The sequence below is a fragment of the Pogona vitticeps genome, chromosome 2 (assembly GCF_051106095.1).
Source record: "Pogona vitticeps strain Pit_001003342236 chromosome 2, PviZW2.1, whole genome shotgun sequence".
NCBI lineage: Eukaryota > Metazoa > Chordata > Lepidosauria > Squamata > Agamidae > Pogona > Pogona vitticeps.
Window position 1 is genome coordinate 286,012,938 of NC_135784.1, and position 23,523 is coordinate 286,036,460.

The 23,523-nt window shown below is 41.7% G+C and overlaps 1 protein-coding gene across 4 annotated transcripts in view; it reads left to right on the plus strand.

Moving 5' to 3' along the window:
• The window catches only part of ANKRD55 (ankyrin repeat domain 55), a 313,717-nt gene extending 290,781 nt beyond the window's left edge, over positions 1–22,936 (plus strand). For all 4 annotated transcript variants that reach the window (XM_072992742.2, XM_072992741.2, XM_072992743.2 and 1 more), the window contains 4 exons: positions 255–422; positions 6,795–7,459; positions 11,827–11,928; positions 21,334–22,936. In XM_072992742.2, the coding sequence (XP_072848843.2) occupies positions 255–422; positions 6,795–7,459; positions 11,827–11,928; positions 21,334–21,617 (1,219 nt within the window). In that variant the 3' untranslated portion in view covers positions 21,618–22,936. The remainder of the gene's footprint in view (positions 1–254; positions 423–6,794; positions 7,460–11,826; positions 11,929–21,333) is intronic.
• The last annotated feature ends 587 nt before the right edge of the window (positions 22,937–23,523 follow it).

Below are 23,523 nucleotides of genomic sequence, written 5' to 3' on the forward strand. Positions count from 1 at the left end.
CTGACTTGCTTCAGCAAATCTTACCATATCAGAAGAAATTTTATTATTTGCCTGTGCTTTTGTTGCTTGCCATCAGATTTTTTGAAAGATGCTTTTTTTGGATTAGAACTCCTAGAATCAAAAAAGAAAAAGGCAACTTGTCTAAGGTCTACAAACAGTTGCCATGAGTAAAAGTCTTATTGCACAGGGGATTTATGAACACAATTGGTTCTTCTATTCCTCTCTTGATTTTAAACCTCTTTTCTGTTCTTTAGGACACCTTTGCACTGGGCTGCAGCTGCAGGAAAAGCTGACTGTGTAAAGGTCTTACTACAGTTGGGTGTAGACAACAGCCCAAGGGACATCAATGAGAACACACCCTTGACATATGCTATTTACTGTGGGCACACCCTATGCATCAAACTGCTCTCCCAAGAGAACAGGTAAAGGTCTTCCCTTATGATTTATCCTTTCCTCCGTGCAATCCCTATTTTCACACCCCTGTGAATGAACACAACTTTAAGTTGGAACATAGTGAATTGTCTCATGTTATGCTTTTCAAAGGGGGGGGCACTCCAGATAGTTGCATTTGTCATGTAATAACTGCCTTCATAAACTGAATGCAACTGAAAGTGCCAAACATAGTAGACATAATGAATCTGTGGGTATTACATATCTGTTGACTCGCCATCCAGCAATTGATTTACAACTGGCAATTGAATTTTAAACAAAGATTTCCATGTTCAAGTTTTGAAAGTTTTCACTTCTCCTTGTCCCTCATTCACTGCTTCACAGACAATCTTCCAGGGCAAGCCACATGCAATGCCTGGCTACAAATATATTTTGGCATAGGCATGCATTCTGACAAGCTCTGGAAACTGAGGTTCTCCAGAGCTGCAGCAGTGGGTGCCCTCTTGTTGTGGAGTATAGAATTCACCTGTGTTGCTGCTTCCCTGTAAGACAGACCTGGGCAAAGTGCGGCCCGAGGGCCATATACGTGGAAGTTACTTTAAACGTAACTAGTTACAGGAGTAAAATTTCAAGGCAACTTTCTTTTTTAAAGGAATAAGAAAAGATGTTTTTTGACCCATATGATATTCCTTCTCTACCATTTAGTATGGCTTCAGTGCAGTAGTTATAAAAGCAACTGGACAATAATTCTACAAGTTACCTAGTTGTGATGTAGCTTAGTTATGCCTTCATTGCTAGAAAATGGAGGGCATTCCAAATAATGAGTTATATGTCATGAGTTTATGAATCCATAAAACTCTTTACCATGCTAGGTATTGCAGAGCTTAAGGTGGGTAAGAAAACAGTATACAGTACTGTAGTTCTGATTCCACCCAATACATTTAACAAATTTAGCACTGCAGTGTCAGCAATTACAAGCTCTTGCAGCTTCCTCTGCATCAAAACAAGCTAGGAAAGTTTGAACTAACACTTCTTTCTTTCTTTCTTTCTTTCTTTCTTTCTTTCTTTCTTTCTTTCTTTCTTTCTTTCTTTCTTTCTTTCTTTCTTTCTTTCTTTCTTTCTTTCTTTCTATTCTACTATCTTCAAGGCTTCCTTCCCTCTCTCACTAACTGTATGTCATAAAATATAAATGACACATTTTTAAGTAGTTTCAGAAGAAATGTAATTTGGTTTAAGATTAGCCACATAACAAATTCAAAGAGCCTTAGGTGTGCATAGATGAGATAGGTTTTTCCCTCCACATATGTAAAAGCAGTTTAATAGATCAAATCTTTTCAGCTGGTGTGGATTTACATTTTTGCTACCCTATGTGATATCTGGTCAGATAGCTTTAGCAGGGTTTACTTCACAAAACTGCAGGCTCTGTTTAATGAGAGACTAAATGGGACCATATAAATTTTTCTATGCCTGTTGTATTACCATTAACTGATATCTCCATTAATATATAACAATTGTGTTCCGTCAAGACAATTCTGATGTATAGTGATTTATTTCAGGGTTTTCTAGTTTCAAAAGTACTCAGGAATGGTTTATTGTTCCCTTCTTCTGAGGGTATCTTGGAACCGTACAGCTTGCCCAAGGCCATACAGGCTAGCTCTGCTCAAAGGAAGCACAGTGGGGAATCGAACACCCAACCTCTGGCTCCAGATACCAAACACACTGAGTTATTCAGTCAGCTGATGTCACCATTAGACCTCTGAAAATCAGTTGTTGTAACTATTACAGTAAAGTAGGTAGTCTTTTTCTTTCGTAAACATGGTGAGATTAAATTTTTAAAAAACATATAATCTTGCACTGAAACTTTGTTGTAGGTGTAAGTTTCAGCAGTTATAGAACTAGTCAACCGGTGTTTGTGTTACATGCAATCTTGGACACACACTTTAAACAGCTGTTTATGAAAATAGGTGTTTAACATACCTTCCACTAGCACCCTGCCTTGTAAATCAGGGGTCATCAACCCCCGGTCCGTGGCCCAGTGCCGGTCCCCGGGCTTATCAGAACTGGGCCGCGGAGACAAGTCTCCGCCCCCCCGCCTCCCCCGCGGGGTGTGTCGAACTGGCTGAGGGGTGTGTTTCCATTCTAATGGGTCCCCCAGCGCTCCTTCACTGCAGGAAAGCTGTTGTGGGCAGCCCGCCCAGGAAGCGCCAATGGCCGGTCACTGTGCTCGGCGCCACCCCACCCAGGGCGAGCGGCCGATCCTGCTGCTTCCTGCCCAGCTGCGGCCGCCTCTTCCCAGGCGGGAAAGGTGGGCTGGGCCGGGCTGCAAGGGGCACTGCTCCTCCTCTGTGGAAGAGGATCCAGGAGGGCGGCTTCCCCTCCGCAGCTGCCCCCGAGTGGGGCTCGCCTTCTGGAGCCTCCATCGGAGCCTCGCTCCTGCCCTTGCAGCAGCGGCTCCATTGCTCCTGGCTGCCCTGCCCGGGAGCCCTCGCCTCCTCCTTCTCCGGCAGGGGAAACATCCCCTGCCACTGGAGCCCAGCTTGCCTCGCCGATTGAAAGTGCTCAGCAGGGAGGGAGGGGGACGCGCTGGCCTTAGCTCCAAGACGCAGTCTGGGCGGCCCCCTCCCTCCCTGCTGAGCACTTTCAATCAGCGAGGCAAGTGGGGTTCCCGTGGCAGGGGTTATTTGCCCTGCCGGAGAAGAAGGAGGCGAGGGCTCCCAGGCAGGGCCGCCATGAGCGACGGAGCCAGTGCTGCAAGGGCGGGAGCAAGGTCCGGTTGGAAAGAACAGGTCTGTCGGCGAGGGAAGTGGGGCTTCATTTCCACCCTTGCAGCGCTGACTCCATCGTTCATGGCGGCCCTGCCTGGCAGCCCTCGCCTCCTCTTTCTCTGGAAGCAGAAGCATCTCCCACTGCCAGAGCCCCACTTGCCTCGCTGATGGACGGTGTGCAGCCGCCCAGGCTGCGTCTTGGAGCTAAGGCCGGCAGGTCCCCCTCCCTCCCTGCTGAGCACCTTCCATCGGCTGCCCACCCTCCCTTGCTCTCTGTCCCTCTTCTTCACTTAGCCGGGAAAGAGAAGAGCAGAGGAGCCGGCTGGAGAGGACAGCGGGCTGCAGCCGCCCCCTTGCTGCTCTCCTCTTTCCCGGCTAAGTGAAGAAGAGGGACAGAGAGCAAGGGATGGTGGGCAGCCCTGGGCAAGGCTGGCCCTAGCTGAGGGTTGTCTTTGCCTGGAGATGGGGGGATGGCGGTCAATCCTCACCCAGGGCTGCCCGCCTGCCTGGCTGCACTCGTCATTCAGCAAGGACTCATCGCGCTGCATGAGAGGGCATGGAGGTGGCTGGGAAGCCATTTCCTCCAGTGCAGCAGGACCGCCCGGACAGCCTCCTTGTCCCGCTTTCTCAGCCTTTCCTGCGTCTTGCTGGTGCACCCGCCGCCCTCCTCCCGTCTCCTGGTCTCAGTTCCCTCAGTCCCCGCCGGCTGCACATTGTCCCGCCAAAACCGCCACCCCGAGGGAGAGAGCTCGCACCACCTCTTCCCCTCGGGGCGGCCGCTTTGTCCTCGTCTGCCCTGTCAGGGCTCAATCTCTCTCTCTCTCTTTGGCCGTGTTTGTGGGTGGGGGAAGAGAAGGAAAGGGTCTCTCCTACGATTAGTGGGAGTTTGGAGAAAGTACCTCAAACTTGCGCGGGGTGCAAGCCTGGAATGCCTGGGCTTTCTTTCCACATTTCCAAAACCAAAGTCCTGGTTGGGGGGACGGTGGAAAGAGAGGGTCCGGGTCCCTTTCTCGTGGCAAGGAAGGAGAGCCCCTGTCTCGGAAACAGATCTGATTTTTTCGCCAGATGGGGAAGCTTGCTGTGTGAGGATTGGGGTGGCTAGCTGGGGTAGTTTGATTTTCACAAAAGTTACTGCCTTGGAAACGCGCCTTGTCCAGGATCGGAGGCGCAGCTACACGGACTTTCCTTGGGCATTGGCAAAAGCCAGTGAAACCTAAATGCATACGTAGGAAGCCTTCAGGGGGTGGCTGCGTATTTTCGAGGCGAGGAAGGCGGACAGGGTGGGTGCTGGCTGAGCTCTTCCCTCTCGAACCCTTTTCCTGTTCACAATCCCCTCCCGGAAAGCTCCTTTTCTCCAGGGAGAGGCGGGAAGGAAGGATATTACAGCCTCTGCCCCCCGCCCCCACCTCCACCAACACCCCCGAAAAGCCAGTCTAAATGTGTGTCCATCGGGAACTGCATGTTTGCAGTGCAGTCGTACCAGGGGAAGGCTACTATTTCCACCACCCCCACGGACGGACCCAGCAGTTGGAGACAGAGCCCAGTGGGGAGGCCATTTGAATTTCCCGGGCTCTTACGTTCCGCCGCTGGACCCGTCAACACTGCTCACTTTCCAGGCGGTGGTGGAAGTGCAGGAGGCCTGCCGGACGCCTCCCAGGAGCAGCTATGGAAGTCCATGAGGTTGAGGAGGCTTTGGACTGGTAAAATGTTGCTTTTTCCTTTTTAAAAACTCTTCTGGGTGGGGTTTGGACTGGGGGTTATTTTTCTGTGCTTTTTTGTTTTGTTTTTGGATTTGTGGTGTGTTTTTTCTCAGTCCCAGCATGGGACTTGCTCTGTTTATTTTTATTTTATTTATTTTGTGTATTTTTTTTAAATGCTGGAATGGATTAATCCTGTTCCCATGCATTTCAATGGGAAATGGTGCTTAATGCATAACATACTACAGTACTGCATAACAAGTACCCCCACGCACGGACGGCCCCATTCACAGACGCTGGTGGCGGTAGCCCACCGCCCCCCCCCCACCCTACCGGTCCTTGGAAGAATGGTCTTCAAGAAAACCGGTCCCTAGTATTAAAAAGGTTGGGGACCACTGTTGTAAATGACATCTTTCTCTGCCCTTCCTCCTGTTAATAGCTTTATTTCCTATGCTGTGTAGTGTGACAGAATGGAAATACTTAAACCACTTTTAAATAAAACTGCAACAAATTACACTTCCTGGAGATGGTTACCAGAAGCTGACTTCATAAAGAACAGTCTTCTCAAGCTGTTGCTGCAATGACACACAGTGTATGATAGTGACTGATTCCTTTAAAACATGGGTGGAAAGAGAAATAAACACAGCCATGTTAAATACTGTACATACTTCTTGTTTTCAACTGGGAGCAGAAGCACCAAGGAACATGGCAGTACCTGTCTCAAAATAGCTGGAGATTCATTTTAGATGGCGCACCAGGCAAAAACAGTCATTTATTGATGCTCTTATGGTAGAAGGAAGACAAGTGAGTTTACATCCTCTGATACCTTAAGCTGATTCTTCAAGTTTTCAGTTTCCATCATGGAACTTTTGTTGAACCCATTTAGTTGGCCAGCCTCATGCAGAGTCCTAAAGACTCAAAAGTTTACCTTTTCAGGGTATTTTAGCAGTCTACTAAGGCAGTGGTCCACACTGAACAGTGGACCGGTTAGGGGGGCACCCCCCGTGCTTGCTGGTGGGTGGGGTGCACTCAAGGATGGGCGGGGTGCTCGCTCATACTTGCATGGGGGAAGGGGGCAGTCATGCATGCGCGGATGGGTGGGGCATGCTAACGGGTGGGTGGGGTGTACGCTCACGCATGCATGGAGGAGCGGGGGCTCTTGTAGGTGGGCGGGGCACCCGTGCATGCATGCGGGGGAGTGCATGTGGGGGCGGGATATCTGATTCCGCCACAGGCCTGCAGCAGGCCACAGACCAGGGGTTGGGGATCCATGCACTAAGAGTATTACTATCACTTAAGTCTAACATTTAAAAGTAAAGGTAAAACTAGAATTCCTTCCAAATGTTATAGGAGTGATTCACCAATTTCTGGTTGAGACCACCTTACAAACCTGTTACCAGGCATTTACATTCTCTGAATAAAGCTGTTTCATCCTTTCAAAGAAGTAGCCATGTTAGTCTGTTTCAGCATGTTGGTGAAAGAAAAGAAAGAAAAGCAAAACATATATTTATTTATTTAAAATATTTTTCCACCTTTCTCCTTAAAAAGAACCCAAGGTAGCTTACACCATTGAAAGACAATATTTAAAGGTGAAGACAATGAGTATACAAATATTAAAAAGGAACAAATAAATACCATTCTATACTTTAAAGACTAACCATTTTATTTCAATATGCGTTTCCATGGTCCACTTTGTTTCAGGAAGTGGACTGGGCTTTGATCCATGAAAGCTCACACTGAAATAAAATTTTAAGTCTTTAAAGTGCTACATTATTTCTTTTCTTTTGCTAACATGATATAAAGTGTGTGGGCTTTTACCTTTATCTGTACAAAACATTTGGTTTATTAATATGCACTATTTTCTTAAAAAAAAATAAGAGGTTCTAAACTTCAGATTGCATTATCCCCTCAACATTAATTATTATTTTTTAATTTTTAAAAGAGCTGAACTTGTTCCTCAAGTTTTCTCTGCAAACAATACGTTCCTGAAGAAGGAAGGTAGATTCAGCGTGCTTAACCAAATCTTCTCCTGCAAAAAGAAAAGGGGAGATTGGAAAGCAAACCCAAAAGACAAGAATAGAGACAGATCTCAGAGAGAAGAGACTTCAGAAGTGGATGAGATTATCACCACCTTTGACTGTATTATGGATGCCAGCAGCAAAAGCCCTTCAGAGGAGTGTGTCACAGCTATTGATTTTAAAAGAAGAAGCACAGACACCAAGAAGTACCTCATCTCAGAAAACAACACACCAGTCTGCAGTGGCCTTCCACCGATAAGAACAAAAAGCCTGCCACCCCTTACTGTGGATCATCCTTGTTTAACAACTTCTCATATGGCAACTCCTAGAATGGGTTTGGGTACTGAAACCCACCATTTCACACATCAGTCTCAAAAAAGCAGAAGTGAGGATGATTTGTCAGACCAAAGGAGCAACCGACAAGCTTTGAACAACCCTTGGAAAGTTGACACAAACCAAATACTCACATGTAAAATCTGGACAACAGTGCCTTCAGACAGTAAACTAATTGATGGATTGTTCTCAAACAGACCCAGCCATGTGCTGCTATGTCCTCCCCATCTTCCACACCTGCCTAATTCTCCATCAGGTATTTTTCCCCACTCTGCATTTACTGGTAGTGGTTAAAATAATCATCATACTTGCTATGAAAAGAGCTGCATTATTGCACATACCAGCTTTGCTTATTGCTTTCACACCGTTTCTATGCTGAGAAGCCCTGTTATATCAAATGTCTGTCTGAAAAGTGGAAACAAACTAAACTTGATTTCATATAAATCATCCCAAAAAAATCAAGGGAGAGGGGAAGCAGCAGCATATTGCTCTCACCCTCAACATTTGAGAAATCCCACCCCCCACCCACATAAGCCACTGCACCCATCAGGGTGGTCTCTCCCATGAAGCCTGATGAAATAATTGCCTCAGGAAGCAGAGGGTCAGGACAGGGAAATGTGCCATTCCTTATGGCCACTGCTGCCATTCTAGATCGGCTTGTGCTACTCTAGAGAGATGCCATATCGATAGCTCTCCAGAGCTGGTTATTTCAATAACAGGAGCCTGCTATTTCAATAATGGCCAGATCTGACCCAACACTTCAGCAGAGGTAAACTGAAAAATCACCTTTGCTGCCAGTAGCCGAGGTTCCTGCATAATGGAAGAGGCTACTGCACTTGCCATCATGCCTTAGGTGGGCTGCCCCGGAACCTATCTTTCTCAAAAGCGACAAGCATGTTACCTTAGGGCCACTTATATCATGGATGTTGTTTCCAGAACAATATTCTGTAACAAACTTAAGTGGGGTAATTAATGCGTGCTCTCTTTTTTGGAAAGGCTGCTCTTGCACATAAATTCCTGCACCTCTTTACGTTGGCATCCTTGATTGAAAAGAGGTGCCTATGATTGAAAATATTACCTAAAAAGGACAAATGAGGGGGAGTTACAGCCTCTTTTTTTTTCATTTTCAAATGATAATGAAATGAACAGGAGGCATGAATCATAGTGTTTAGTTTTCTTAAGCCATTTCACAATATAGGAAATACCCAGCTGAAGGAACCAGGCCCAACAGGGTTGCTTGAGGTTCAGTATGTTATTTGAATGGAGGATTGCACCCATGGCATAGCAGACCTCTACCTAACCCCAAGAAAGCATGTTTAGACCACACTAGCCCACTTCAAAAGACCCCATATAGAACATGCAACATTTAAATGCAGCTGGGAATCAAAATAGATATGCTGCTCATGTTCTGCTGTGATTTTTGTTTCATTAATTAGCAGGCCCATGGGGCTGCTCAAAAACCCAAAGGGGTAGGCATGTTATTGTCTTATCAGAAAAGCCTTGTGGTACAGTGGTTAAACTGTCAAGACTATGTTCACAACCTGAATTTGATCCTAATGGGCTCAGGTAACCAGCTCAAGGCTGACTCAGCCTTCCATCCTTCCAAGGTCAGGAAACTGAGTACCCAGCTCGCTGGGGGTGGGGTGGGGGCAATGTGTAACCTGCATTATTAAATTGTAAATCACCCAGAAAGTGCTCTAAGCACTATGGGCCAATAAATAAACAGAATGGTTTGCTTTGCTTTTTATTCAGTTGTAAAAATTGTTTCAGTGTTTTGAATTTCTGGTAAAATTCTCTTCTACTACACCATAAAAATACAGAGACCCACAGAGGAGAATAGCTCCAGGTTCCCAGGAGTCCACCCCTTTCTCATTAACTGACACTTCAAGTCTCAAGAACTCACTCTAAGATGTTTGTAGGAAAAAGAATTAAAAGTTTTCTTTACTTACAGTTACTTGAAATTACATATTTGTGTATATTGCTTTCTTTACTGCAGACATACTAGCAACCAACTGAATAGATCAACAGCAACAAACTACTCCCACCAACCAATGAAAGAGAGAGAGAGAGAACATCCAGAAGAGAGGCAGGGCTCTTTTTGAATTTCAAAAGGAAATTCAAAAGGAATAATTAGTTAATGATGGATAGACAGACAATCACCCCAGCCCAGGACAGTCCCTCCCAGTCACTCAAAATACAGAACATGCAAGGTTGCAAATAACATTCCAACAAAAACAACCAAGTTTGCAGTTTTAGAAAAAGTTTTACTTGGAATGGAGTTTTGTGCACTGAATCTCTCTGCAATCTTAGAAACTGGGCTTCAGCCCACAAGAACTTACGCTAAATAAAACCTGTTAAGCTGCCACAAGTCTCCTTATTGTTTTTTTGAAGTCTAAGATACAATGGTCATGGAAAACTCTGGAACCCTTCGTTCCAATGCCCTGTTCCCACTGAAATCAAAGCTACCATACAACTGTTATTAGTTCTAGAGTAGAAATAGAAACAGGAGCAGCATATGTATGTACCATAATTATATCTAGGTCAGTCCTATAAATAGTACCATCAAAGATTCATGGACAAGTATGTACAAGCAACATGGTTCAGCCTCACTGATTTTTTTTTTATGCTGTTTTCCCGCAAAAGAATTATCTATTCGGGGAAAAGACATCTGACACCAAGCCATTCTTAAAACATTGGCATTGCTTGACTTTCAGGAATCCAGCAAGAAACACTCGAACTACCCAGTGTGTTAAACACATAGTGGACAGCTAAAGATTACTCTTTTTTAGCTTTAATTGTATCATGTGCATGCAGGTGGGAGAGGTATAAACTTTCCTACATCTGTTTTTGTTTAAAGTTTTCGCCCAAAAGTGAAACTTTTACTTTTTGTTTTTAATCCCCATACACTAGTGAGAGAATATGTGTGTGTCACTGAGTGTGCATGTACATCTGCATGCCAAAAGGGAAACCGTTGAGGGAATGTTTTAATCTTCCACATCTTTGTTTGCTGGTCCAAGTCTGGATTGGGGTCATACACATAAACTTCCAAGTGAAAAAAACGGGATCCTTAGTCATTTAGTAGGGAATCTGGCCCAGGTCCATAGTTTCTTCCTGCATTTCCTTTAAGATTCCAACAACAACTTGATTAAAGAAGATTATGTAAGATGGTTGTATGCTTACTAGAACATGCTACATTTCATGTGGCATTGCCGTATTATATTCTGCTGCTGGTATAAATTGTCTCCAGTTTTTGATGCACAAGCATTTAAAAAAGTGAAAGTTCCACTGCTATGGGGTGGGGGATTTTAAACAAAAACAGATGCAGGAAGATTTATACTTTGGCTTTCCCACTGTAACTACATATATGGGGATGTTAGTGATTATCTAAATGATTGAGAAACCCTAAAATTACCACTGCCTGCTAAACATAATTGTGGCATGTGCTAGTCTCTCAGTTTAGTCAGAAAGCCCATGCTTTCAGATGCATAATATTCACAGTTAGGACAGAAATATATTTCATTCAAACCTACATGATTCACGTTTCCCAGAACCATAAGGGACCAAAACAAAGTTATCTCTTGGTATTCAAAATGTCCACAAAAATTGTGTATTAGTAAAAAGCATACATGCCCATCAGTACAATAATGAAAATAGCATATAGTATTCTGTTTTTTCAATAGTGAGAAATTTACAAGCATTTTTTACAAAAATATGTATACTAAACACATATATACATTTATTATTTTAGGAGAAATCTTCACAAAAATGCATACAGGTGTTCTAGCTGACTTTTTAAATAATCACAGATGTAAAAATTAGGTGAAAGACAAGAACAATTAAGAGAACTGTTGGATTTATCCTTAGGAAGATTACGCATGCAGTTTCTGGCATCTCTAGGTAAAGGATCATTTAGAGTCATATTGTCTGGAAAGGTTCTTTGCATAAAACTCAGGAGAACTAATGCTTTTTGGAGTACAGTAGATCAAAAACAAAGTGAGGAAGATGTGGACCTCCAAATGTCATTGTACCCCAACATCCATCAGATCCCATCAATATGGCCTTTAATCAAGGATGATGGGGATTAGCACTCAACAAATCCCACAGGCCATACATTCACTAGTCCTGGAGTAGATAGCATTTTACCACATGGGCTGTCCGTCTGATAGTATGAGTCACTTTCACATATTTACATGTATATAACTCTGTGAGTGCCATTTAGATTTTGAAGTGGAAGGTACGACAAATCTTGAAAAATGGTTTGTTGATTGTCCTGTTATCAGTGTCCTGACATCACTAGCCACAGCATATTGCGACTAATTAAAGAGTTCCCCTTTTGATTTAGGGGTGCACACATATTTGATCATTAGGTGCCAACTGCACACATCCTGTAACTGAAAAGGTAGTCTTTCTCTACTAATGGTCTATTATCTACGTGCAGAAACAGAATTCTGGCTGCACATTAATCTCCTGTCATGTTAGGTAGAAGAAGGAAGAAACAGAAAGCAGACTCAATGTGGGCACTCCTTTTCTCCCCACCTCCTTGAGGTACCATGCATGTTATTGAGCTATCACATCTCTTTGAAACACGCATAATATGTATGTTCATTCTTTGCCTTATTTTAGGGAAATGTTTGCAACAGGCTACTTTAGAACCACCTAAAGTGAAAGATCTAACGCCTGTGAAGAACAACTTGGCTCCAATACCAAACCACTGTGTTGAGAAAGGTAAGGCTAGTTATAAAACCAATATGAAATCTGTTTTTATTCTTTACAAAGTATTTCTAGCTTCTAAATTTTAATTTAATCTTTAAAAAATACTGTCTCTAGAGCAGTGGTTCCCAACCTTGGTTTCCCAGTTGTTCTTGGACTAAAATTCCTAGAAGCTTCACCACTAGCTGTGCTGGCCAGAGTATCTGGGAATTCTAGTTTAAGAACATCTGGGGAACGAACGCTGGGAACCACTGCTCTCGAGAACAGAAGTTTTACGCCATTGCAAGACTACGTTTTTTTGTGCTTTTCAGAATAATTTACTGCCAGGTCTACTGCATGTATGAGGTATTCAGTGTTGCTGTTGTGGTTGTCCATAGTTCCATTCAAGTCTCATATTATGTTATCTGAAGAAAGTTCTCTGTGTGCAGGTGCTTCAAGATGTTTGTTTGTTTGTTTGTTTGTTTGTTTGTTTGTTTGTTTGTTTGTTGCATTTATATGCTGCCCATCTAGACATAGTCTACTCTGGGCGGCTCACAACATACAAGATAAAAACAATTCAAAATGGATATTAACAGTTTTTCAACGATATACAAGACAGCAATAGTTCAAGATGGGATGAAAAGAGAAGTTAAGTAGTGCCTGGAGGGAAGGCCTGTCTGAACAACCAGGTCTTAAGTTGGTTTCTGAAAATACTCAGCGAGGGGGCCAAGCGAATCTCGGAGGGGAGTTTGTTCCAGAGAGAAGGAGCCACTGCGAAGAAGGCCCGGTGTCTTGTTTTTTCCTTCCGGGCCTCCCTCGGTGTTAGGTTCCTCAATCGCCCCACCTGGCTAGATCGGGTAGTACGGGTAGATCTAGGCGGGAGGAGGCACTCCACCAAGTATCGAGGTCCTATCTGCAAAAATTATTTAACACTGGCACAGTAAATTACATGTTCGTATGTGACTGTAAATATCAGTAAGATCCACATCCTATAATGTTCCATATGGATATTGCACCATGTAGTAAGCAACCATTATTAAAGGTTATAATGCTGTAGTTCTTCATCAATGCTGTGGCTCTATGCATTTCAAAGACCTGAGAGTTTGTCACCACTGGTCATGACTTCATATTGTGCTAGGACATAGGAAATTTTGGTTCAAGTCCCCAGTGAGCCGTGAAGCTTGCAGGGTGACTTTTGGGCCAACCTCTCATTCTCAACCTGAGCTACCTCACAAGGTTATGGCGAGGATAAAATGAGCAGGGAAGAACCACGTACGCCACCTCAAGCTCACTGAAAGAAAGGCAAGCTTTAAATGTAAGCAATAAACAAAGTAATTTTTATCTTTATAAGCCAAAACTAAATTGACTCATAAATTCATGTTGCTGTATAGTAACAATTAACTGTATTACTGTGCAGTAGTATGTCAAGGCAGAAAGGTCAATAAGTGGAGTATACATGTATTAAATAATAATTCACAACTAAATGTGGATTTTTGTCTGACACAAAACTAACACAAGCAAAGTAGTTTTGCTGCTGACCACAAGATCACCGTTTTCCCCCAACAAGCAGGATACTGCTTCAGTGGTTTATACCAGCAAATGGAGATGCAAAATGTTAGTATCTAGCTGGCAGCCCTCTTTTCACACTGCCACATCTGCATGACTTTTCTGGGCTAAAAATAAACAGAGTTTCCCAAACTATCCTAATAATTCTACTATTGTAACAAAAAAAAGCGTCAAAAACAGCAACTTTACTTGATATTCAAAAGAATTTTGATCATCATTTTAACACCAAAAGTTAAAATGAAGTGTCATAACAATTACTACAAAAACAGTAGCCAGTAGTCTCAAAGAAAAAAAATTAAATGTCCATACAATTCATACTTATGTTGCATTTTGATTAACTGATCCAAGAAAACTATTAGACAAAACAAGCTGTTGAGCAGGGAAGACATAGCAAAAGAGGTATGCCAAAAAAGGAGCATATGAATAAAATGTTCATGTTGACTTGGAAATAAGCCCTGTGATGCTTTGTGAGACTATTTCTCAGTAAGTGTATTTAAGATTCCAACCTCTTTTAAGGTTTACAGCCATCATAAGAAAGAAAGAAAACTTTATAAAACACACAGCTGAGAGAACAGAGGAAGTAAGGACTGGGATAATCAGCAGAAAACTTTGAATTCAAATCCCTGTAACTGTAAATATCAAAGAAAACCAAAACCAAAATGAAAAAGCTTTAAGAGGAAGTACTTAAAAATAGAACTACAGCAGAAGTAGGTTGTTTACAGTTTAGAACAACTAAGCAACAATATCATTTAAAAAAACCACCATTTAAAAGTTTATACATTTAAACTTAAAACAGAATGAATGGATATTTGCTCAGATTAAGTCCCACTGGCTGCAATGGAATTGATTTCTTTGTACATCCAATTTTCAGCTGCAACTTTATGCAAACTGATATGGGAGCAAACACCATTTAAGTGAATGGGTTTACTTCTGAGTAGCTAAACCCAAGATTGTACTATTGAATATTCTAAAAGTTTAGTTATTCCATTGTGCCCACTACTTTACAAAATATTATTATATTTTTTGCTCATTTACTGTTCTTCTGTAATTTTGCTTCACGTGGGGATAGGGGAGCTATATTAAAAATAGAGACAGGAACATGATAAGTAAAAATGAATTTGTAAGTAAACAAATTACACATAATACTAGTTCTCTCTTGCTTTCTGTTAATGTTAAATCAACATTAAAATACTTTTCTTGAAAAAGGGCATAGCTTCAACAGCACATGCAAAAATCATGTTAGTTTTGAAGCAACATAAGTCAAGGGCCACAATCCTATTTATCTAAATTATATTTCTAACAAAATCATTGCATTCTGTGGACAGCTCAAAACAGTTTGGGTCAAAAATGAATCAACAGATTAATAAGGCTACCTCTTTGGAAACAGGCACAATGTATAATTTCTTTTCAACGAGTTCCTTTTTCTATCTTACAAGCCTCTTTATACCTCTTTTCTATGGTCAGGTTTGACTGCTTCATAATAGTGACTTCTGATATAACATTTGAACTACTGTTTGGTCGGTCTTGTCAGGGCTGCTTTTGAGGAGCTCTCAAAATGCTTTTTCTACGTCAGCTTTTGGGCTGTTTAACATACAACATTTTCCACCAAGAAATACTGTACAACTATATATGATCATCCTGTTTTGCTTGACGTGCATCTGTTTGGAAGTTGCATCTTGTTTATCAAGAAAAAATTATCTACTGAGAAAAAAAAATGCCTGTTTTATTAACTGTCATCATCTCAACTAAAGTAGAGAAGAGAATCCCACAAAATAATGAAGGAAACCATTGTAGACCTGAAGTATTTCTCATCTTCAGAAAGAGAAGAAATAAACAGAATAGAAATAGATACCGTATTTTTCTGTGTATAAAATAACACTTTTTACTTAAATAATTAGACAAAAAATGAGGGTGATTTTATACACGGAAGGCAGCTCTTTACCGCTGCCTTTTGCGAAGGCACAGGGTAAAGCAGCTGTGAAAGGGCAGCACGTTCGCGGCCCTTTGATCCTGAAGCAGCCATGAAACAGCTTCAGGATCAAAGGGGTGTGAGCATGCCGCACTTTCATGGCTGCGTTACCCACTTCCTAAGCGACTTAGGAAGTGGGTAACGCAGCCGTGAAAGGGCGGCAGAATCAAAGGGATGTGATCGTGCAAATCTTCTAATTTGGGGGTTAGAAAAAGGGGAGTCGTCTTATATATCGGGTCATCTTGTAAACAGAAAAATACAGTACTATCTATAGAAGATGCTTTAAACGTGTTTCCTGAGTTTAGCTGCATGTTCCTTGAGAGGTTTCAGGAAAAACCGAGTGTTTCTTGTCTACACAGAATTGACTGTGCACGATCACATATACATCACACGTCGTTGGATTTAGGAGAAAAGAGCTAACGTATTTTTCTGTGTATAAGATGCCCCATGTATAAGACGCCCCCCACTTTTCTAATCCAAAATTAAGAAATCTAAGTGGGGCTTAGCAAGGAAAGGGATCAAAGTCTTGCAGGATCGCTTTGATCCCTGCTTTCCCCTCCACTTGTTTTTGTACTCTCCTCAGCTTACTTCCATGTATAAAACGACCCTCAATTTTTAGTCTATAAATTTTAGACAAAAGTATAGTCTTAAACATGGAAAGATAATTTGACAGATACATTTAATTCCCATGTGAAATACTGACTTAACACATAAACTCTGCCACAGCAGGAAAAAGAGCAAGTAGTTGAATTTTCTCTTTTAAAAATCTCCCTTCAGTTTTTACCCACAAGTCATGCATGCAAGCAAACAAAAACAACACAGAACAATTTAGTGTTTGGGCAGTTTTTTTCCTCTCTCTCTCTCTCTCTCTCTCTCTCTCTCTCTCTCTCTCTCTCTCTCTCTCTCTCTCTCTCTCTCTCTCTCTCTCTCTCTCTCTCTCTCTCTCTCTCTCTCTCTCCAAACATAGACATGTGCATACACATGATTTTCCAGCAGTCCATGATACTCCTGTGTGACCCAGGGTGCTTCCAGACAAGACTTTCCTTCTGCACTGCCTCATTTATGGAGGCTTAGAGGAGCCCTTCAATTTGCAACTCTTCTGCTGTATATTTTCCTATTCTTTCTTCTTTACAATGCTTTCTAAGCAATAGAAGTCCTCTGTTCAGAAGTACCCAAAGGAAAAGAACAATAACTCCCAACCTTGGGTAACCCAGGTGTTCTTAGACTGCAGTTCCTGGAAGCCTTCACCACCAGGTGTCGGTGCTGGTCGGGGTTTCTGGGAGCTGGGTTACCTAAGATTGGGAACCACTGGAATAGAACATAGCAAGAGCTTTGGAAATCATGCTCAATTGTTAAAGGTTGATGTCACCAGATTGGTCCAGTGCAAGCTATTTCCTGGTGATCACACAATGCACAGGAGTCACCACATGCCCAACCCTGATCCATGCCCAAGCTGGACCTTTTTAAAGTAGTGGCAGGACTACTCTCTTTTTTGATCTGGGCAGGAGCAACTCCTGTATGGGTGGAAGGGTTGCTTTATGGTAGATCATTCTCAGCCAATCAACCATTTCCAATCTGATCAGATGCAATCTTTCTCTGCCATCTGATCACATCCTCACTGTGAGTTTCTCCAGTATTAGCACACGTTTACTATTTCACGTCCAGGGGGACCCAGGTGCTCATTAGTGGACGTTGTTACAGTAAAAGCAGAAGCAAATCTCTATCCCCAGGTGGAGGAGCGGCTAATTGCCAGGGTTTCTGTAGGACAATGTGCATTTTCCAAGGACCAGAAGAATATATATCCTCTCTCTATACACACTGGTACAACACTTAGCAGTTTACTTACTCAGCAATAACAATGCATCATTTCAAAATACTAGAAACAAAGTTTTGATTTTCAAGAACATTTTGCTGTCTGCCAGTAAAACTAAAATGGTGTACCTTTATCTGAGCACCAAGGACAGAGAAGCCTGCGCACACCCAGGACCACATGGGATAGAGAAGGTAAATTGACTTCTCTCTCTCCTGGCCATTCCTTCCAAGAGAAGCCACCATTAGTGCCAATGAGAACCTCCCTTGAAATTCAAATGATAGTTTTAAAGAGAACATTTTTGTCTGTGTTGTTCCTGGCAAGAGACGACAGCTTAAATGTCCTCTCTGTATTCCCAAAATTCTCAAGGGTGCACAGGTCTCCCTGCTGCTGCACTTTACGTAACAGAAAGTGTGCAGTTAATTGCATTATATGTTTCATTTCCTTGTGTGTTGGGTTTGCTTCCATGTTTAGTTTGGCATCGACTTAAGTTGGGAGTTCGCAGATTTGTTTGCAATGTAGTCAAAAGTAAACCAAACTGAAATGCCTTTCACTCCCTGGTAAAGGGACCTTGCTTATGCAACTTCAGGCAGTAGACACATAACCCTCTGAATTGCCACAGTCAGCAATTAAAGGCTCTATTATTGGTTACTACACATGTGTTTACAGAACACGATGAGCCTTAGAAGGAAAAAACACTTTGTAATGATTATAGGAAGGAAAAGATAGGCATTTGAGAGAAAAGCAAACATATAGCAACATGAATTAGACTCACAAGGCTGGAGGAAACAAAAAGGAGCAGCAGAACTGAAAACTGAATTACCGGTAAATGAGAAAGGGGGTAAGTTAAAAAGTCCAATAAGGAAAAAATTAATGTAACCCATTGAAAAATGCCTAGAATGTGAACTAGACTATTCAAGTCCAAGATTCATTCAAATCAAGGTAGCCAAATCTTTGTAATAATATTTTTGCTGGAAATTTTTGCAACAGAGGTAAGGGATACATGAAAACATGGGTCCAAGTCAAACACCACATTCTAAACTATAAAAGGAGGAAGAGAAAACAAAACAATCCAGGTGGAACAGATGACAGAGGATCTGTGGCAGACACTGTATTCCAAACCCTATCAGATTCATGCCAGCAAGCTCAAATTAGAGCTGCATTTCTCCTCCTTTTCCCCTCCCTTTTGCTGGTGGAATTAAAAAAAATCTCCAATTGGTCCAAGGGGGAAGAAAATTGATCCCAGGAGAAGGGAAAACAAGTACACCAGTCCCAGTACTTGCAATTTCCCTCTCCCACTTGCCAGTGGGGCATCAGAAGAAAAAGAGGCTTCAAATTGAGTGGACCCAGAGTCACCACTGATCTGCTCCTAAATGCTCCTTTTTGTGGTCTGTGAAGAGATTCATACTGCTGCTATAAAAGGCTTGCAAGGATGCACTTCCTACTCTATTCAGCCACCTACCCAGAGAGACAGAAATTTGGTACAGGGGATTTTGAAGAAAGGGAACTATTGTTCATAGAGTTTATGAAAATGAAATTAGTTAAACATTAATGTGAAAAAAGAGTTCTGTTCTCTTTTCTGCAACAGACTGCAGTGTAATGTAATTAATGTCCCAATGGGAATTAAAATAATACTAGAAGAATTTATGGGAAACGTGATAAATTAAGTTTCATTGATATTCAGCTTCCATTTGTGTTGTGACTTTCTATTTGGGACTCTAATCCAACTGTTAATTATATGGATAAGAATACCAGCAGGTAGATGTTAGAACAGAAAAAAATAAATTTGAATATTATTAGCATATAAATGATAATGCAGCCTGTTTAATGAAAAGGCTGAACATAAAGATTAAGCACTGTAAACTACTACAGGTAGTAGCCGATTATTAACAAGCAGACAAGACCACTCAGAAAGGTATAAATTCCTTCAAACAGTGTCTTGAACCCCAAGACTGAGTGAAGAATGAACCAGAGAAGTATCTTCCACAGAGAAGGCAAACACTTTTTAAAAAGGAGAAGAAAGAGTGATATTTAATGGGAAGCTTTGATGCAAAATGATGGTCTATTTTGGATATTAAAAATTATTTCTAGGTTTCCTTCTGAAGAGGGCATGGAACGTCCCACATGGAGACTTCTTTGTTCTCCTGCTGAGATTATTAGTAATTATTTCCAAAGTCCTTGGTGCAGCCAGTGCCAGGTTGTGGCACCTGTCATTACTCTGCAGAGGCAGTATTGTCCCTTCAGAAGCAAAAGAGGCAGCAGCCTCTTCAAGGTACCTTGAAGCCATATCTGATAGCCATTTCTATAAGCCTGCCATGATAGTGGTGGTGATGCCAGCCATCAGTGGTGGAGGTGATGGTGCACAGAGAAGCTGAAAGAACAGAGGCTATGATGACACTTGAGCCTGTCTTCACCCCCTTGATGCTGGGGGAATAGCCATCATCCTCCACCCTGATCTAATACAAGCTATAGGAAAAAAAATGGCTTTGAAAGAAACAAATGGGAGCAGGAAAACACTGAAGCAAGATAGGAGAAACATATATGTGGATAACATATACAATTCTAATATCATCAGTGCAAAACTTGATACTTAAAGAAGAATTAATGGTCCATCTGAAAGAGCCCTCAAAGACCTTTACTACTTCGATGGATGTTTATGTAGGAAGTAGAGTTGAATCATTGCACTGTCATTTTGCTTTTAGACAACATAAATAACTCTGCAATGTCCTGGATCTTGTCCTACAAAATAAAATATATTTATCACATAATATATTGTAATACATAATCATTTGTAATGAGTCATACTAGCGACAGTGTGTAAAATAATGGGTGTGCTTTCATGTTCACCTGTATGCATGTGGACTAGCGATATAAGGCAAGCATTTATATTTTTAACTTCTAATCTCTCAGGGGAGGGAGCTAAAAATCTAGAAGGGAAACTCCAGTTCAAGCATGTGTGCAGTCATTCCTTTAAAATAAAAATAACACATCCAAAATTTCTCTGAAATATTAAAGTCAGAGACAAAATAAAGATGGTAGCTTGTAAGAGAATCATAATAATTGTGTGCCATAAGTCAAATGGTGATCCTTTTCAGGGTTTTCTACGTAGAGAGTTCTCGGAAGTGGTTTCCCATCCACTTCTTCTGAGGGCATCTTGGGGCTATGCAGTGTATCCAGGTCTACACAAGCTGGCTCTTCTGAGATGCACAGAAGGGAATTAAACTCTGACTCCACAGCCAGATACCTAACTCACTGATCTATTCAGCTAACATAAAAGACCTGTACAGCAGTGGTCCTCAGCCTTTTCTGAACATCAGACCGGTATAGTGGGGGTGGCCGTATATGAGTGGGCGGGGCACCCGTCGGGGCACCTGTGCAGGCATGTGGGGAGGGGTATTCGTGCGTGGGGCTGGGTGGGAGGGGAGTGTGACAAACCCAGACCTACTGGGATATGCCACAGTTTCACTAAGCTGCCACCAACCATTCCCTGTAAGGAGTCACACAGACCAAGAATGGATTTTTAACAAATAAAGGAATAAGGTTTATTTAAACAACACACAGGGAAAATAAAATGATCAAGTGAATAAGATACAGTAACGTGGCTTAGTCTCAATCATACATACACACAGTTTGGTTCACACAGAACACTTAACTTGAAGCACAGACCCTGAACCTATCAGTTCTGGCTAACCATACAGACACCTGAACCTATCAGGTTGGTACTGACTGACACACAGTAGTACCCTGTCTGACACACAGACTCCCACTCAAGCTTCTTCTCTCAGCTCTTCCCCAGCTTCTCCTAACTTCTCCACACAAACTCCACATATATATACAGTACAGCCCCTCCTCCTGATGTCCCGCCTTCCACTCCCCATAGGATGGAACTTTCCCTCCAAACCCATGACAGACAGGTAACATCAGTGCTGTATGTAACAGGGAGATCTGTCTCTGCGGCCTGGTCCTGCCAAGGCCACAGCCCGATATGGGCCACAGACCAGGGGTTGGGGACCCCGGCTATACAGAACATAAAGTCCATGGACAAGCTATTGTATTCTGGGTTGGTTTTCATTTCTTTTTCTTTGTTCTCTTACAGGTCAGCTATCATCCAACCAGGTTTCTCAGGGTGTCAAGGAGTTGAAGTCATTGTCTTTAAACTCCTTAAGGGCTGGCACATCTGTTCTGCCGCCGGCAGTTTCCACCAAATCCCCCAAACCAAGACTTTCTCAGAGCCAGCTGCTGTGCTCTTTTCTACCAGTGCTATCACAAGAGCCTCTCCGAACAAGCAAAGTCCTACCTGCCATTCCAAGTCAGAAAGGATCTGGCCTCACGGAAGAAGCATTGAAGCAATCTCACTGCAAATTGCATGGTGACAATTAGGCCATAAGTCCCAAGTGGTTGAAAAACTGGTGTTTAAAAACCTTTCAACATTTGATTTTGTGGCCATTGCTTACAAGAAAGTTGGCAAACAGCATCCATCGGCGCAATCTAGTTCATACATTTATCTAACTTAATAACTTACTGGAGTATTGTTAGTACATGTACTATGGATACAGAAGAAAAAGAAAAAAAGGAGAAGGAAAAGCAACATCACTCCACATTGCAAGTTGAGTGACAAGTGACAGTATTTTTTGTGAAGTACAGGGGCATAGTTCTATATGCTTATAATGTAGCGGATCTACATCTAATACAGGACTGATTTAGACACAGAGTTAAATCCAGTTTTAAAAGTTAGTGTTGACTAATCAGTCCTATTCATATTAATAGGTCTTCTCTAACTGGGTCCAGAATTTGATTTAGCCTATACTGACTCCTTCTGGAAACAACTGCAGATGATTTACCTGTGCTAGCACTCTGTGAACTAAATCACATGCCACGTATTGCATTTAACTTACTTTTAGCTTATACGTGAGCAGTGTTTACATGTCAAGCAACAAGAATGTTTGCATGCAATTAAAAACATTTAAACATGATGTCTCCATATGGAGTACTTGTCCAGGTAAATTCCTATCAAACTGATGTTTAAACAAGCTCTAAATTTTACGGGCCTTAAAGTGGCATTGACTTCAGCAGGAAGTAAGCACACTCAAATTCCCTCTAAATTGCATTGTGAATAAAGCAAAGAACAGCCTGTTGAAATGAATATAATTATGTTTTCAACTCCTAGATAAATACCCAAGCTAATATTTATTGATGCTGATTATTAAGAGGTATGTACTAACTCTGATATGAAGTGCTGTTCCTCCTGATCTCCATATGCTAGAAACAGCACAGCCTAAGTTAGGTCAAAGAACAGCATTGAGTTTGTTCCCTAATTTAATTGGATTGCAAATGAATTTATAAGCATCCTGCAAACTTGTTTTGCTTCTTTACAGTAAATTTAAGAAGTCTTCATTATGGCTTTTTAAGACTCAGTAGTAGCATTACTGTAATGAGCTATTCACGGCTACATTTCAGTTTATCCACACATTCATAATAAAGAGCCACTGTACTGTTTGCTACAATATTTTTATCACCATTATTTACAATAGTAAAAACTAAGAACTATAAAATACTTAAAAGCAGGCAAATTCTGCCAGCAGGATTAATAATTCAAACAGTAAAGAAAAGTAAGAAGGAACTTTCCCTATAGCTAGCAGTTCAGAAGCCCTGTTGTTCACCGTTATAAAATCCTATAATAAACCTTTGTATTTTTGTTTTATGGTGCTTATATATAACACTTTGCAACATCAACTTATGAACTGAAATTCAACAGAACAAATATTCACTGATTTGAAATAGTGGGAGATTTGAAAACCTGGATGCATCTTATTACAACAGTGCAACCAAGAAGAGATATGTCAAATCAGTTACATCTCATTCAAACAGGGATAATCAGAGTGGTTTGAAAATTGAAACAACAACATACAGTATTAACTTTCTCTAAGGTTGCATTTTTACCTACATTGATGTTTAGGGTAATGGGGGAACTTACTCCACACACAAAAACAACACCATTTTGCAAGAGAGCAACAGAAGTGCATTTCTATGCTATCCACAGAAATATTGGAGCACAAGTAGCTTCTGTTCTTTCATAATAACATGAGACAGAATTCTCATTTTGTAACAAATTTTTAGTAGGTGAAGCATATTTGGTTAACCAAACAGAGCAACAATTTATACTATAATTTTCTTCAAAGGTTCAAGCCTGACATCAAGATCCATCCAAAGTTTCCTCCAGTGTCTCTGGTGAGAATTCCAGAGTTCATAATGTCATTCTGCAGACCTGTGGAAAATTAAGTGGAAA